At 35.1% G+C, this 14886-nt stretch overlaps 1 protein-coding gene across 4 annotated transcripts; it reads right to left on the reverse strand.

The window, feature by feature from the left end:
- Window positions 1-284: 284 nt before the first annotated feature.
- On the reverse strand, window positions 285-13076 carry LOC112500227 (ribonuclease J-like). Of its 4 annotated transcripts, XM_025103611.1 has the most exons (20): window positions 12980-13063; window positions 11280-11321; window positions 11001-11133; window positions 10140-10368; window positions 9707-9816; window positions 8778-8834; window positions 8472-8663; window positions 8329-8406; window positions 7661-7843; window positions 7281-7361; window positions 7122-7187; window positions 6939-7031; window positions 6718-6843; window positions 5622-5735; window positions 4501-4596; window positions 3034-3131; window positions 2518-2954; window positions 1617-1993; window positions 975-1107; window positions 285-355 (listed from the first exon to the last, which is right to left on the reverse strand). In XM_025103611.1, exons 5-19 carry the CDS (start codon window positions 9725-9727, stop codon window positions 1012-1014), a joined length of 2115 nt encoding a protein of 704 aa, XP_024959379.1. In that variant the 5' UTR covers window positions 9728-9816; window positions 10140-10368; window positions 11001-11133; window positions 11280-11321; window positions 12980-13063; the 3' UTR covers window positions 285-355; window positions 975-1011. The 4 variants fall into 4 exon arrangements, with proteins under 4 accessions (XP_024959379.1, XP_024959378.1, XP_024959380.1 ...); XM_025103610.1 differs by lacking the exon at window positions 11280-11321 and having other exon boundaries at window positions 9693-9816; window positions 12980-13076; XM_025103612.1 differs by lacking the exon at window positions 11280-11321.
- Window positions 13077-14886: the final 1810 nt, after the last annotated feature.

The following is a 14886-nucleotide window of genomic DNA, read 5'->3' on the forward strand; positions in this document are numbered from 1 at the left end:
TTAAGCCACTAGACCAATATGTTTGCCATTAAGCCAATCTTTTTTGCCCATTGTAAACCTTTTTCAGCTTTGGAACAAATTGATCATTTTTCTACTTATCAATTCATACTTCATAAACGTCTTTATCCAGACGTCTTAATGATGCTGATGACTTTCTAACTTTCGTGTATGTAAGATAAGGTTTGGCAATGCAGCATCAACTAATTTACCATAAATGATGACACTTTTGCTTTGAATACAAGTTTTCTACACTAAATTAAAAAATTTATGCTGCTCAGGATTACCGTTAACTTTTATCATCCTAGTCTCCTGAACAGAAGAATAAGCAATCTCAGATATGAAGATTTTCAGTCACCTAAATGCAAGAAACAGATGTTGCTTAGGGGTTGTTTACTAAACACTTGCCTAGTAAGCGCTTACGGGTAAAATTCAACACTATCACTTAAATACCATGTAAGATTTTAGTCCACTAAAACGGCATCGTATGCAACAATTTACCCGGTAAGCGTTAACCGTGGTAAGATTCGCCATACTCACTTACCAAGTAAGACACTTGGTCCTTGCGTTGCTCTTACCGGATAAGATTGTTGGTCCCTATCATATTCATTTGGTAAGATAATGTAACTTGATAAGCGCTTACCCAAGTAAGCGTTTGATAAACGGCCTCTTAGTTTATATATATATATAGACTTGAGATCATGTGAGACCAAGAGTTTTTCATGAGACCCGTAAGACCAATTCTCAATCCTTGGATTAAATCTACAATCTGAACATTCATAATCAAAAAATTGTCACACGAGACTTCTGATAATCACAAAATTGTCACCGTGCAACTTTAAACCATTAGATCATTAGTTTATAAAGTTGATCAATGAACATAAATTGGTCTTACCGGTCTCACGAAAAACCTTGGTCTCACGTGAACCCAACCCATATATATATATTATACGGCAAAAATCTCATACAATACTCACCTTTGGTGAATCTTGAAGATGTTGCTTTGTTCTTGGATCATTTGTTTACCATTTCATCAGGAGCGGATAAGATGTTATCCATCTCCTCATAATATTGCCAGCTTCTCTTGCTTTCAGATTCATTCTTACTTTCCTGTCAAAACCAAGAATGACCATCTCGTGAGCGAGACACTACATATCAAGAACATGAAAAGATCGAAATTTACTTGCGTATACCACACACAAACTAAGCCAAACACGATGGATTCCAAGACCATTTTCCCATTTAATGTTAAAAATCAAGAAAATTGAGATGGAAAAAGCAAAATATTAATACTTCTCTTTCTATGTTGTAAATGAAACTTAGGTTTTTCGTTCAATATTCTGTGGGTCCAGTCTTTAGCTAAAATAGAACCAACAAACAGAAAGTAAAATGGTAAAACCAAACCAAACCAAACCAAACCAAACCAGGGTTTCACAGTATTCAGCCTCTCAACTATTTGAATAGAGGTCGTGCTACATACATCATATCCCATATCTCACCTCTCGGTGGGATATATACTGGTTTCGTCTGGTTTGGTTTATTATTTTTAAAATATATTTAACAAGACAAATACTGATAAAATAAGTTCATGCAAGATATCGTTCGTATGGAGAACAAACCTCGTATTTTTGAACCAGTGATGCCCATAAAGATTTACATTGGCCTGGGCTTCGACTAGACCCAGCTTCAGAAAGTTTAACGGATATCTCTTCCCAAAGTGCCATTCGTCCCTTCACCACTTGGAATCTACTATTCAGCTCCCCACGGAACTTGATAAGCTTCTTAATCTCATCTGGTTTCCATCGGTTTCTTCTCATAGGCTTGTTTGTTTTAGAACCCTTGCTACCATTTTCTGATTCATCAACAGACTCGGATTTTGTGTACGCTTTCCAGAAATCATCCGATGATTCGGAATCAGGAACAGAGCTTCCTGTTGAGTTGGAACTTGTTGCAATTTCTTCCTCAGATAACAATCTGTCATTGTTGATCACATCATCTGTTCAAAATAGAAACCATGACTAATTACACATAAACCACAAGACCAATGCTTCTAATCACCATAAAATACCACTTAAATGCAACAACGAGAATAAGATAATTGGAGCTGGTATGATTGAATAAAACTGATTATTTGACCCGAGGGGAAGTTTATTTAGGAACCATTAATAGTTTGAGAACCTAGGAACCAACTATTTCATAGATTAATCATGATGAACAACCCTGATATATTCATGAACATTATTGATCATGAACATCATGCATTTTCAATTTTCATAATGAATAATTCATGAATAGTTGGTTCCCAGATTCTCAAAATACTTACCTTTCCTATATGAACCTGCCCTATTGACCCGTAAATAATCACAAGTAGAAGTACCAAAAACTAAAACGGATTATTACGATTTGAGGTCGTAAAAATAAGATAATCACTTTCACAACACATAAAAACACCCAAAACATGAGGAAATATATGGGAAACAAAACCAAATGGCATACGATCCAACAAGAGTAAGCTAGGACCTTTAGTTTCATGCGGGCCCACTGAAACTAGATTTTTGCTTCCTTCTTGTATCTTAGTTCGCCGTTTCTTTTTTGAACTTCCATCCACCTTTTCCTCCAAAGGTATCTCAAAACCACCAGACAGCTTTTCACTAATTTCATTAGCAAGGACAGCAGCAGGGTTTTCGATAGCATGCGTGATGACTTCAGGCCTTTTGCCACTGTACTTTCTTACCATTTTCCTTAAAACCTCTGAAACAGTTCTTTCCAAGTGAGGCAAGGGACTTTTGACCGAACAACTAGATAGTGCAGCATGTGCAGCACTATGAAGAGCGTCTAAAAGTTTGCCATTGTCGAGCCATAAGCAGCGTGTAGTTATTCTTATTTTTCCTTTTAGGGTTTCTTTAAATACACTATCTGCAGATTGAGCTGCAGATTGAGGGCGCATGATTTCGATGCTGAAAAAGAGACATATGAGAGATTTAATGTGCATGTTAGGAACGTGAAATCAAGTGTCTTGAGGGTTGAGATGTTAACCTCACAACTATTATTCCATCTGACGCTATTCTCATCCTCTCGTCAACACAAAGGTCAGTAGATGTACCGAATGCTTTGTCACCATCACTATACATCAACTGCAGTTGTGGGATTTAATTCAGTGAGCCTTGACAACATTAGAGACTGTATGTGTATACACATAGATATGTATACATGCAAAAAGAAAAAAAAAAGGTAAATAAAGGGATGAATTAAAAAGTGCTTTAAGAAGAATTGAACTTGTGTCTAGTTGTATGCCTATGCCGTAACAACAGCTATGAACAATCTTTGGCAAAACCAAACTATATGTCTTATTACTGGAATCATTGCCTCCGCCACTGAACACGAAGAGACATCAGGAATGGATTCCTCTCTTAGACAACAATACTCTAAAAAGTCTATTAGCTTTGGCGGTGATTGTGCCGGTGGAGTGCTTGTTTGGGCTTTACATTGCTTCGCATTATAGGTGCTTAATCTTCTGGGTACAACCTCGGAAATCACATCTCGCGCCATGATTGGCATATCATTCCACTACACATCACAATTCATTTCAGTAAATAGAGTATCGTGTAATAACTCTTTCTTCAAACGGTTTTTCTATCTCCACAGGCAACTATTGACTACAACACATAGACAATGACTAAATCAATTCAAAAGTCCACACATTAATCAATAAAAAGACTCAAAAAAGTATTAACAGTCCGGCCATCAATATGATGAGCTACGAGTTTCTAGTCCTAAGTCCAGTTAGCCTTCTGAACTTTACTTAGTCCCGTTAACCGCTAACAGGGACAAGTACCGAAACTCATAACTCAAAATATCAATGGCCGGTTTGGTAATACTTTGACTTTTTTTATTAATTGATGTATGGACTGGTGAATACATTTCATCTTTGTCTGTGAGTTGTAGCCAATAGTTGTGAGGAGAAAAGGAAATACCATTTGAAGAAAAAAATATTACAAGATACTCCATTTATGAAAAATGAAATACAATGTATAATGGAACGATATGCCAATCATGGCGCGAACTAGGATGTGATTTCCAAGGTTGTACCAGGAAGAACAAGCGCCGATGTTTGAAGATGCTATAATTAGGAGCAACAAAAAGCCCCAACAAGCACTCCACCACCAAAAGCACGATCACTACCAAAACTAATCGACTTTTTAGGAGTACTAGAGTCTGGGTGAGGAACTCATTCCTGAGTGAGTGACTACTTACTCTCTACTGATGTCCCATTGTGTTAAGTGGCCAAGGTAATCATTCCAATGATATCAAATAGTAGAAAATAAGACATAATTTGGTTTGTTAAAGATTGTTATAAGTTGGTACAACATAGGCAAACAAATAGGCACAGGTTGAATTCTTCTCAGAGACAGTACGTATATATACATATAGATATGTATACACACACACACACATATATATATATATATATATATAGAGAGAGAGAGAGAGAGAGAGGAGAACCTGCAAATTCTCTTTACCCAGGGCTATAAAACCATTAGACAACACTCTTCTGTTCCTCAAATGAGAAACCCCAAGCATTTCTCCGTTCTTTATGACCTGTTGATAATACAAAATTAGCATCTTACTTCAAGAAACAGCAGTAACCAGAAACGTATTTGGTCTCGTCCCACCAAAAGCACAACAGTTTCCTTCTCGAGATGTCTCAAGAAAAAGTGTAACATTCACAAGCTAGTAATTTTTTGGAAACTTAAGTGACATTTTTGTGGTTTTGTTTTCAAGTGCATTTATATAATATTCCTACAGTTGAAGGTGACATAAGCATTGATTTTTATTACAAGTGAAAATATATCCAGGCTACACCACAACTAGGATAACAACAAGCATGCAAAAATTTCAATGACATCATCAGGAAGGGAAGATCAGATCAGCCTGAATATGATGAATGTAAGAGGCCAATAACATACCATCTTCTTTTTCTCCAAATATTTCACCATGGTCTTTGCTACTATTAGTAACTAAATTTGTTTTTAAAGGACAATGGGATCCCACATGAATGTTCAAACTTGAGGCCATAAGCTCCTCCCCAAGCCACATAGCGTGGATGGTGTTTTAAGATTGTTACATCTTGTCGAGGTAAAACATGAATAACAATAGTGTTGACATAAATTGGGAAGAATTCATGCCGAAATCAATAGTTAGGGAAACATGGTTATAGACACACATACAGAATATATGCATAACCCAGAGTCAAGGAGCAGTTTCATCAAGTACATCCCCAAGATCTTCTAAACATGTTCCATTTAATATCTTATGCTTCTCATCAAACAAGAATACCGTCATGTATTATGGGTCTCGTGGAGCAGCAATCTTGAAGTCGTCTATATATATTTTCTATAGCCATATCTTTTTGTACCTTTTCTTACCATAATATCTTTTCTTATTATATTCATGCAAAATACAAAATCTGCCAAAACAAGATGCTTCACTCCTATAACCGCAGTCATAGCAAATCTATGGAGTGACTAAAGACTTGTGTAGAAGGGTGCAAAACAAAAAGGCAGTCTCCGCAGTTTACGTATAAACTTCTGATAATTGGTTGGTCACAAGTAGCAATTACTTACAGCAGTGTGATGAATTCCAGTGGATCTTCCGAGCAATTCATGTTCTTTGAGGAATAAGAGTTCCCCATGGATGGGTAAAAAATGTTGTGGCTTTACAATCCTCAGCACTTCTTCCTACAAAATGAAACTCATATTCAAATTGTTTCCACTTTCCACCAAAAAGTAGGGAAGAAGAAAAGGATGAAAATCGCATAAAAGACCTTTGGCCTAGCGGTATCCGGACCACTGGTAAAAGTTCAGCCTCCCGGGAGGTCAAGAGTTCAAACCTCACCAAAGGTGAGGAGGGTGTGTGAGTTCATTTGCCGTATATAAATATTATTACTTCCCAAAAAAAGGACGAAGATCAAGATATACTCAAGTCTCAAAAACCAATGATATCATCTACAATTTCTCTCATGTTCTTGGTGTCCAAATTAGTTAAAAAAAGTATTTATCCAATGAAATCTACACTTTCAGTAAATATTTGGATGTTCTCTGTTTTAGATATAGAGCATCATCTACTGATCTATACTGTAAACTGGTCTATGACTTCAGGATCAAACTTTGTAAGAAAACAGTAATGACAGTTAAGAATGCAGTTTTCCTGTCTTATTCTTTGTTTGTTTTGTTTTGTTTTAGGGGTTGTTCTTGCTGTATCTGTATTACAACAGAGTTCGCAAATCATAAAAAAATCTACCAACTCTCTGGACGTAGATAGATTGCTAAAGCAAGTAAATACCATGTTCCATTTTCTTTAACCTGTGATTAATTTTTCTTTGTGTGTGTGACTATCAATACCAACAACTGAAGTAGAAACACCATATAACATGAAGATTGGGATAAACTAAGATCCAAAAACAGCATAGGTATATCACTACAACTCTTAATTTGGCCATTTACTATTTACATGGTGTGAGTAGAAATAAAGATCTGACAACGGGTCCCAAGCTTGATAGAAGAAGAAACAAGATATAAACAAATAGAAGCTAAGATTGATAGAAGCTCCAAATTTTGCTTCCTTTTTCTGTGTAACCATGACAGAAATACGTTGAGACGGTGATAGTAACATACATATTTTAAAAAGAAACAAGCGACTACACTACAAGGAAAATCTTACCAATTCTTCACGATAGGCATGGCCCGATGTGTGTAGTTGCTCATTTTTACCCATTACTATTGTCGGTCCAATCTCTGATAAACGATTCAACATTTTCATCACTCGAGATTCATTACCAGGGATCACCTACAGATAACATACAGACGAGATGGCCTCACAATCATACAGCTAGCTATTTGAATTATTACAATAAATATTAATAAAATGAGTGAGATAATTACCTTAGCAGAATACAAAATAACGTCTTCTTTGCTCAACTTGAAAAAATGACTACTTCCATATGATGCAAGGTTAAGTGCAGCACGAGGTTCTGCCTGACACAAGCAAATATAGTTACAGCAACGTTGAAATTGAGCACTACAAAATCATTTCACTTTCCTTTTGTGCCGGTTATTGTAACTTACTTGAGAACCGGTAGTAACAATTAGCAAGTCTTTGGGAGCATAAGCGTCAATGTCTTCAACATTCACCTATACAATAGATAGGACATTAATAGTGAAAAGAAAATCTGGCTAATACGGTAAATAACAACACAAAGGATAACTTCAGGTCAAGGTTGTTACAAGAGTCGACGGATCAATCGGTGCCTTTCCATCTTTCCATGCAGCATCGAGGTATGTCCTTAGCGACATCCCAACAAATACCTGAAACAAAATGGCATCATCATCCCATCCAATGAAGGTATCTAGTGACTCACACAGTGACACTTGACCTTTTGATAGTAAAGAACCCATCTATCGCGTAAAATTGCAGCATAAAAGCACCATATCTTGTAACAATGAGCTGTTTTGGATTAACTTTGGAAATACAAATTAAAAAAATCCCTGCAAAGTGTAGTGTTTTTTTTTTTTTTGCTTTTTCCACTAGGATGCTGATTTGAAAAGTTAATCACTTTGTCCTGAAGTAAAAGAATTCTCAAGATCATAAGCTTGAAACAACATACCAACTTCCTGCCAGTTAAATCAGCTGCAGCTTTCACACTTCCAAGTCGATGGATATTTGATGAAAACTGAGTTGTAATAACCCTTCCTTTTGCAGCTGAAATATTCCGTAGTAGTGAATCTGCTACAACGGTTTCACTAAGTGTTCTTCCAGGTGAGAGCACGTTTGTTGAATCACTCATCATCTGAAAAACATACAAATGCAAAATAGTATTAAATATTATTGCTATCTGTGGTTGAATAATTAACTACTTCATCCCATGAATATTAACAATTATAATTTTGGAAAGTCCCAAGAAAATTGCAACTTTTCCTTGTTACTCAACTTTCAAAGCTAAATTACCCGTTTATCAATAGTCATCACTGATTAGGGTCCAGAAGAAGCTTTATTTTGTAAAAACTGGTCCTTGTAGACATTTGACTAGAAATCGAACATTTTTCTTAAATCATGTGTTCAATAAAACGTTGCAATTTTCATAGGACAAGAGAAGCAAAATGTGATATAAGACATTGGCAAAAGGGTCATATGCAGAAGAAAAAAGAACGCAATAACAAAGCAGAGCATAACATGGTAGGTGTTTGTGCAAATTAGCATTAAGATTACTAGTTTTAACAAACTCCTCTATGCAATAACCCCCCTTTTCAGAGTTTAAAATATAAAGGCACTTACCAAAGTTACTCCTTCTTTCGATAGTTGTTCTAGACCTTCACGGTCAAAAACTTGTCCATCTAGCGGTGACTCATCTATCTGTTGAGTGTGAAGTTAGAATATGATCAAGAACAAGGCATACACATAAGAAACTAAAGATGTACCTTCCAGTCACCAGTATGAAGAATAATACCATCGGAGCAGCGAAGAACCAATCCAGAACAATCAGGAATAGAATGGGTGACCCTAATAGGCTCTATCTCAAATGGTCCAGCAACAAATTTCCTCTTCGTTTTAAATGTTTTAAGCCTAGACGGCACAAATATCCCAGATTCCTTCAAACGCTTCTTAATGAGCTGCTCAAAGAAAAGAAAATCTCAACCAACCAAAACCCGATAATTTCTATGCATATGGGTAAATGCAAGTAAAAAAAATAGAAAAAAAGAAGTTCAAAAATAACAGATATAAACCTCCATCGTGAAGGATGATGCAAATATCGGAGTACGTTGATCCAAAGCTGGTATAACCTAATTAAACAGCAGTGAAATAGTGAGAACTAAATGAAAAAGAAAATAATTGCATATAAAATCATAAAAAAAGGTAAATAGGGTAAACAATCGCTAAACATGTATTCTGTAGCAAGCACATAATGTGCATGTTGTAAAACACACTTTTTCACCCGATTGGACTCACTTAAGTGGTTGGGACTTGCTCAGAACATCCAGAGATCATGAACTCAAATCTTACACTTGTGTATTCCCGATACTTTATCAGGAGTTCCCAATTGACTAGCAACAAAATGTTTTAACCCCTGAAGTGTGGTTCCTAGGTCTTCTAAAAAAGCACATTTTTAACATGTCACAACTATATCCCTTGGGATTTGAGTGACCACCCATGACAATTTGGGCAGTGATTACTTGCCATTTACTCACCCATTAAAAGATCAAGTAGAGGGAATAGAACAAAACCTTTTCTCATGGAACAAAACATTTGAGATTCAGTACCAGAAACTGATGGATAAACAACTGAACTATAACCATAAATGCTAAAAAAAATACAGCTTCAGAAAAGGTGTTTACCAAGGTTTTGTTATTTTCTACTCATAGAAATCATTGTCTTCTTTTCAAACAATTTTTTTATACCATCATGCAAAATTCTGTAATATGATTAGAAATTTGATCATCAGACAACATAGTTCTCCATTAAAATGCATATAGTAATATACTAAATTCCATGTGTAAACGACCATTTTATGAGACTGCCAGAAGGAAGTTTCCAACAGCTGAAAAACCAACATCTCAGAATGAAACCATAGATGCTACCAATATAATCAGACATAATTCCTTTTAACAAAAGTTCTTCAGAAGCAGAAATAGAAACTTTACCCAAGGCAACGCACCAATGTGATCTTCATGCCCATGTGTTATAACAACTGCTTCAATCTTATGACTCCACTTCTTTATAAATGTGGTATCTGGTATAATTTTCTGAACACCAAGTTCGTCATAGCTGAAACAAATTCATGTATATTAAGGTAAATCCATCACAATGAGAAGAAAGTAAAATTACTAAAACACGTTGTGTATCAGCAATTTAGCACACAAAGTTTAAAGAAGTTAAGACATAGTTAATATGTCTGATTTTCAATTAATAACCAAGAATCGGATGGTTATATAGCTGGTTATTGAGTAATCTAGAAACACCTAAGAAAATTTTTCATCGAACAAACAAAATTTTGTTGATTCCTTTTAATAAATGAAGCATGGGTACAAAATACTAGCGATAGACAGATTCCTAAACAAGGCACACCCGAACCATTTACCAAAACTTACTCTGGGAACATGACACCAGCATCAATCAGAATATAACGATCATAATTTCCAACAAGCATGCAGTTCATTCCAATTTCTCCTAGACCACCAATTGGAAGAACCCGAAGAGGTGGGCCATTAGACCCCTCGTAGAACTTCTCCATTTTGCGTTGCACAGAATCTTCCATGCTCTTTCCAGCCCCTTCCAGTCTTCCAGATCGTTTATGGCCTACTCTAGATCCACGAGTACCTAATATGTGGGCACAACAGAAAACCAACAGACAAGGTGGTTTCAATAAACAATGATAAACAGCTGTCATAGTCTTGACAGAAAAACCAATAACGAATACATATAGACATGAAACAAAAATAGGAGATAAATAAACCAATGTCAGAGAAACAAATGAACAAGAGGGGTAAATTTCGGTCTATGTAAAACCCTGTTTTGATGCTTGCCTGAATTATCTACTTGGGGTATTTATCAACATCATATAGAACCCTGTTTTCAGGAGAGAAATTCGATCATGTAGGGTGCACAAGCAAGATAATAAATCACATCTACTTGCAATTAGCCTGGCAGAAGCAAAAGATACCTTTTGCTTTTTACCCACCATCAGTTCTCTTATGATAGATCAAACTTCAATTAACACGCAGTATACACAGATGCAAGTATGCAACAACGTTGGCATATAGTTATACCCTAAATACCCACTATACTAATCTTCTCCAGTTAGGAAAACACATAGAACATTGAAAACTGCATAATTTTCTAATTTAGCTCCTCTTTACTGTCAATTGAACAAATGGGTATCAAAGAGAAATACATAAAATATCATTATTCCAACCAAAAAAGATTAAGAAAAATCTTGAAAATCTATTGACCTGTAAAGGATGGAGGAGGCATAGAGCAAGAAACGGGAAGCTTGGAAGTGTTTGGCCGCCACCAGAGCCTGTGATGACAATGTGATACAGCACTGAAAGCGGCCATTGCCATTTTTGTGGCAGATCCAGGATTCTGACAAAATTCAAAACAACAATGAATGGTCTACAAGTCTATAACAAATAAAACCCAGCAAAACAGAACCATACCATTCAAAATAAACTGAAGTTTTTTTAAAAAACAAAAATAGACTGCTGAAATTAATAGTTCAGAATATATACCCAATTTATCTATACAAAATGTCCTCTTCAAGTTTTTATACTCTGGAAATGATTTAGAATATCATCAAATAGAGAAATATGTTGCTTCTCTTAAATAGAAATGTGTACATGAACTTATCTACCATAAGGCATACTGCACATTCTGCTGGAGCGCTTGGAGATGCAGGACTAGGGTGGCAGACTATATGGGGGACCTGTGGCTAACATGGACAGGAGGAGGGGAGTTTGGAGAAGGTATGGGGACGAGAGAGGGGTAGAGAGGTGGCACTTGGGTTACTAGAGCCCTACATTACATAGAGGGTTGTTTTATTTTTTCCTATTTTTCATGTATTGTTTATGATAGTCTTGGTTTCCTACTGCTTTTACTGTACGTCAGTTTTATTTTTTCTTCCTGCCTTAGTAGTTTTAATTTTGCCACTTTGTGTTTCCTTGTTGTCTTATCTTATGTCACTCTAATGCGTCCCTGATCCCTTGTCCCTGCTGCTAGTTTGCGTACATCCTCCCCCCTCCCCCGGGAGACCCTACCTCAGTGTGGGATATATTGGGTTTCATTTGGTTTGATTTGGTTAAACATAATACCTTTATAAGTCTATACTTGCATAAGCAAAAAGAAAGAAAACGAACACACGAATTTTATATCGCCAAGGAAAAACACCCTTATCTCCTATCAGAACAATTCCCAATTCTCCCTTGCCGCATTTCACTCAAAGGGTTGAAGGGAGATAGTGCATCAAGCTGTTCGCAAGGGCCAACTTCACTTATGCAGAAGGCATTTATAATTACATACTTGATAAACTGCTTACAATAAATAATTAAACATAGAGCCATTAAGTGAATATGTAAACCCTACAGCTCAATATACAAATCAAGAATTAAAACTAAACTCCCTGATTCTTAAACAAAACACAAACATCTTATGATAGTCACATATTCATCAGAGTCCATATTCATAAGATATCATAACGCACATTAAATAAAAGCGATAAATAAATAACTACAATCATTATAGCACCACCGATAACCAAATAAATGAATCCATGTTTGCAAAAAGAACAATTTAAAAAATGTATTTCATAGGAGACGTATCTCATTAACTCAGCAAAAGAGATTACAAAAATATGTTCATTTTGATTTATAATAACATAATTTTCACTACTTAAAAGGACGTGGATAACCAAAGTACAACAACCTAACTCATATAAGAAAGCTGAATGTCTTAACTGCTTGTGCCATTTGGAGATACAATAAGCCACATCACTAGTTATATATGGTAGAGGCTACATATACATGGGAGGAATGCATTTATAAAGATCTTGTTTTTGTTCTAGGTGTAACAGGTGTCAGGTTGTGAAGTGAAGTTCGGCTAAGACATTTTATCGAACATGTAGCGTGCCAAATTGTCACGTACATATGTTCAATGAAAAAATTCGACCAAATACTTCAGCATCTTCAACTAACTCATATGTCATCTGCCTGCATCTGCTACTACAACAAACTCATATTTCAACATCTTCAAGCTTCAAAAATTACAAAGCAAAGAAAGAATAAGAACCCTAAAACAATTTTTCATAAAAAAGAAAGAAACAATGGGGAAAAACCTAATGGTGTAAAAACTTTGAAACTAGTCAACCACATACAACAACAATAACATGTACAGTTCGGTATCAAATCAACAAAAATGGCACAGTAATCACAAATACCTGCTGATGAAGTTCTTCCGAGCAGAAAATGGATCAAAATTACAAAAACATGGTGAATTGGATTGAAGTTCTGTATAAATTGTTGCCGGGGAAGAACGTGCAAGAGATTTTTCCGCTAGGATTTATCCATCAGCCTATCTGAGAGTCTGAGGCGCTGGAGCTGTGGGCCAAAACCGAACCAGTAGCCAGGTGCCAACATGGCCCAGTGGGCTCGGTTTCGGACATTTGGTATGTAATTCAGTTAGATTTTGAGGAAGAAGGCTAAATGGGCCCGGTCTGGGTCAGACCAGCGGAGGGCCGGGACAGACTTGAGATCAGTCTGATTGGGGATCGATTGGGACGAGTTTGGGAGTTGGGACTGACTGTCAGAAACCGGTTACAATTTTTGTCAAAAAAGAAGTCCCGGACCGGTTTGGGACCGGTTATGGGTCTGACCCGATTTTTCAAAATCTATATATATATATATATATATATATATATATATTAAAGGAGAAACCAAACATAATGAGGTGACACATTCTAATGTTTGAAACTCCTATTTTTTTCTCAATTTTTTTGATTTTTTTAAATGTTGAATATGTTAAAGACTTTTTTGCCCTGGATAAAAAATGTATAGCTCATAATTAACTCCGGTTATTTTTATAATTTTATATACCCAAGTTTAACCTCCAACTCTTGATTTGTTCTTCCATTTACTTTCTTTTATTTCTTAATGAAATTTGTTTTTTAAAATTTTAATAATAAACAAAATGAATCCTAGAAAATCCTTTGGTGAGGGATAAAAAAGGTAAGAGTTGAGGAAAAATTCAAAGATTTTAAAAGGTATGTAGAAATTATATTCATTAAAAAATGTGATTTGTTATTACATATTTCTTTTTTCAATATTGTTGGATTTGTTGTTATCATAGGATATGATTGTGTTTGCGACTAGATCATATAAATTATGCTTACGATTTGATCATATAAATTTGAATAAAATTTTGATATTTTGTAACAGGATATGATAATTTTTTTTTGAATTTAAGCTTCAACAATAACTATTTATAAGTGATTGATAATTACGTTAAATTTTGACTACTTCAAGATTTTTTCAATTGACATAATCTTTTGGTGAGTAATGAAGAAATAAGAGTTGAAGAAAATTTAAATGATTTCAAAAGGTATCTAAAAATTATATTATTTACAAAATGTGATTTGTTATTACATATTTCTTCTTTTCAATATTGTTGGATTTATTGTTATCGTAGGACATGATTGTGTTTACGATTAGATCATATAAATTCGAATAAAATTTTGATATTTTATGATTACAAGATATTATAAAAAAACGAATTGTTACTCCGTTCACAATAATTGTTTATACGTGATTGATAATCATCAATATATATATATATATATATATATAAAGGAGAAACCAAATACAATAGATGTTTTTCTCTAGATACTAGTAGTGTACCCGCGCAATGCGGCGGGATGTGAAATTTTGAAAAGATGTAAACGGACATATCGATTACGGATAAAAAATTTGTATTTTGTTCTATCAGGATATATATTTGAAAAGATTTAAAAGGTTATATCAGGATATATATTTAACTTCCCGCGCAATGTGTCATGATGTAAAAGTTCAATCAGGATATATATTCAATTTTTAAATATCATTTTATATTGCAAAATATCTTTGAAATAGTTGGTGGTTCACATCTGTATCAAAATTCGAAAATGACAAATTAATGCAATTTCACATTCAGAAAGTCTAAAATTTATGTTTAAAAAAAATAGAAATTAGAATCATGTTTTTATCATACACAATCATCATTCAAAACTTCTTGATACACCACATTTGATGTGTAGACTCCTTCTTGGTTGAACTTTTTGGTAGGAACTCCACCGGATATAAGTTATTCTTG

This window comes from Cynara cardunculus (genome assembly GCF_001531365.2).
Source record: "Cynara cardunculus var. scolymus isolate 2C chromosome LG 17, CcrdV1, whole genome shotgun sequence".
NCBI classification, from domain to species: domain Eukaryota; kingdom Viridiplantae; phylum Streptophyta; class Magnoliopsida; order Asterales; family Asteraceae; genus Cynara; species Cynara cardunculus.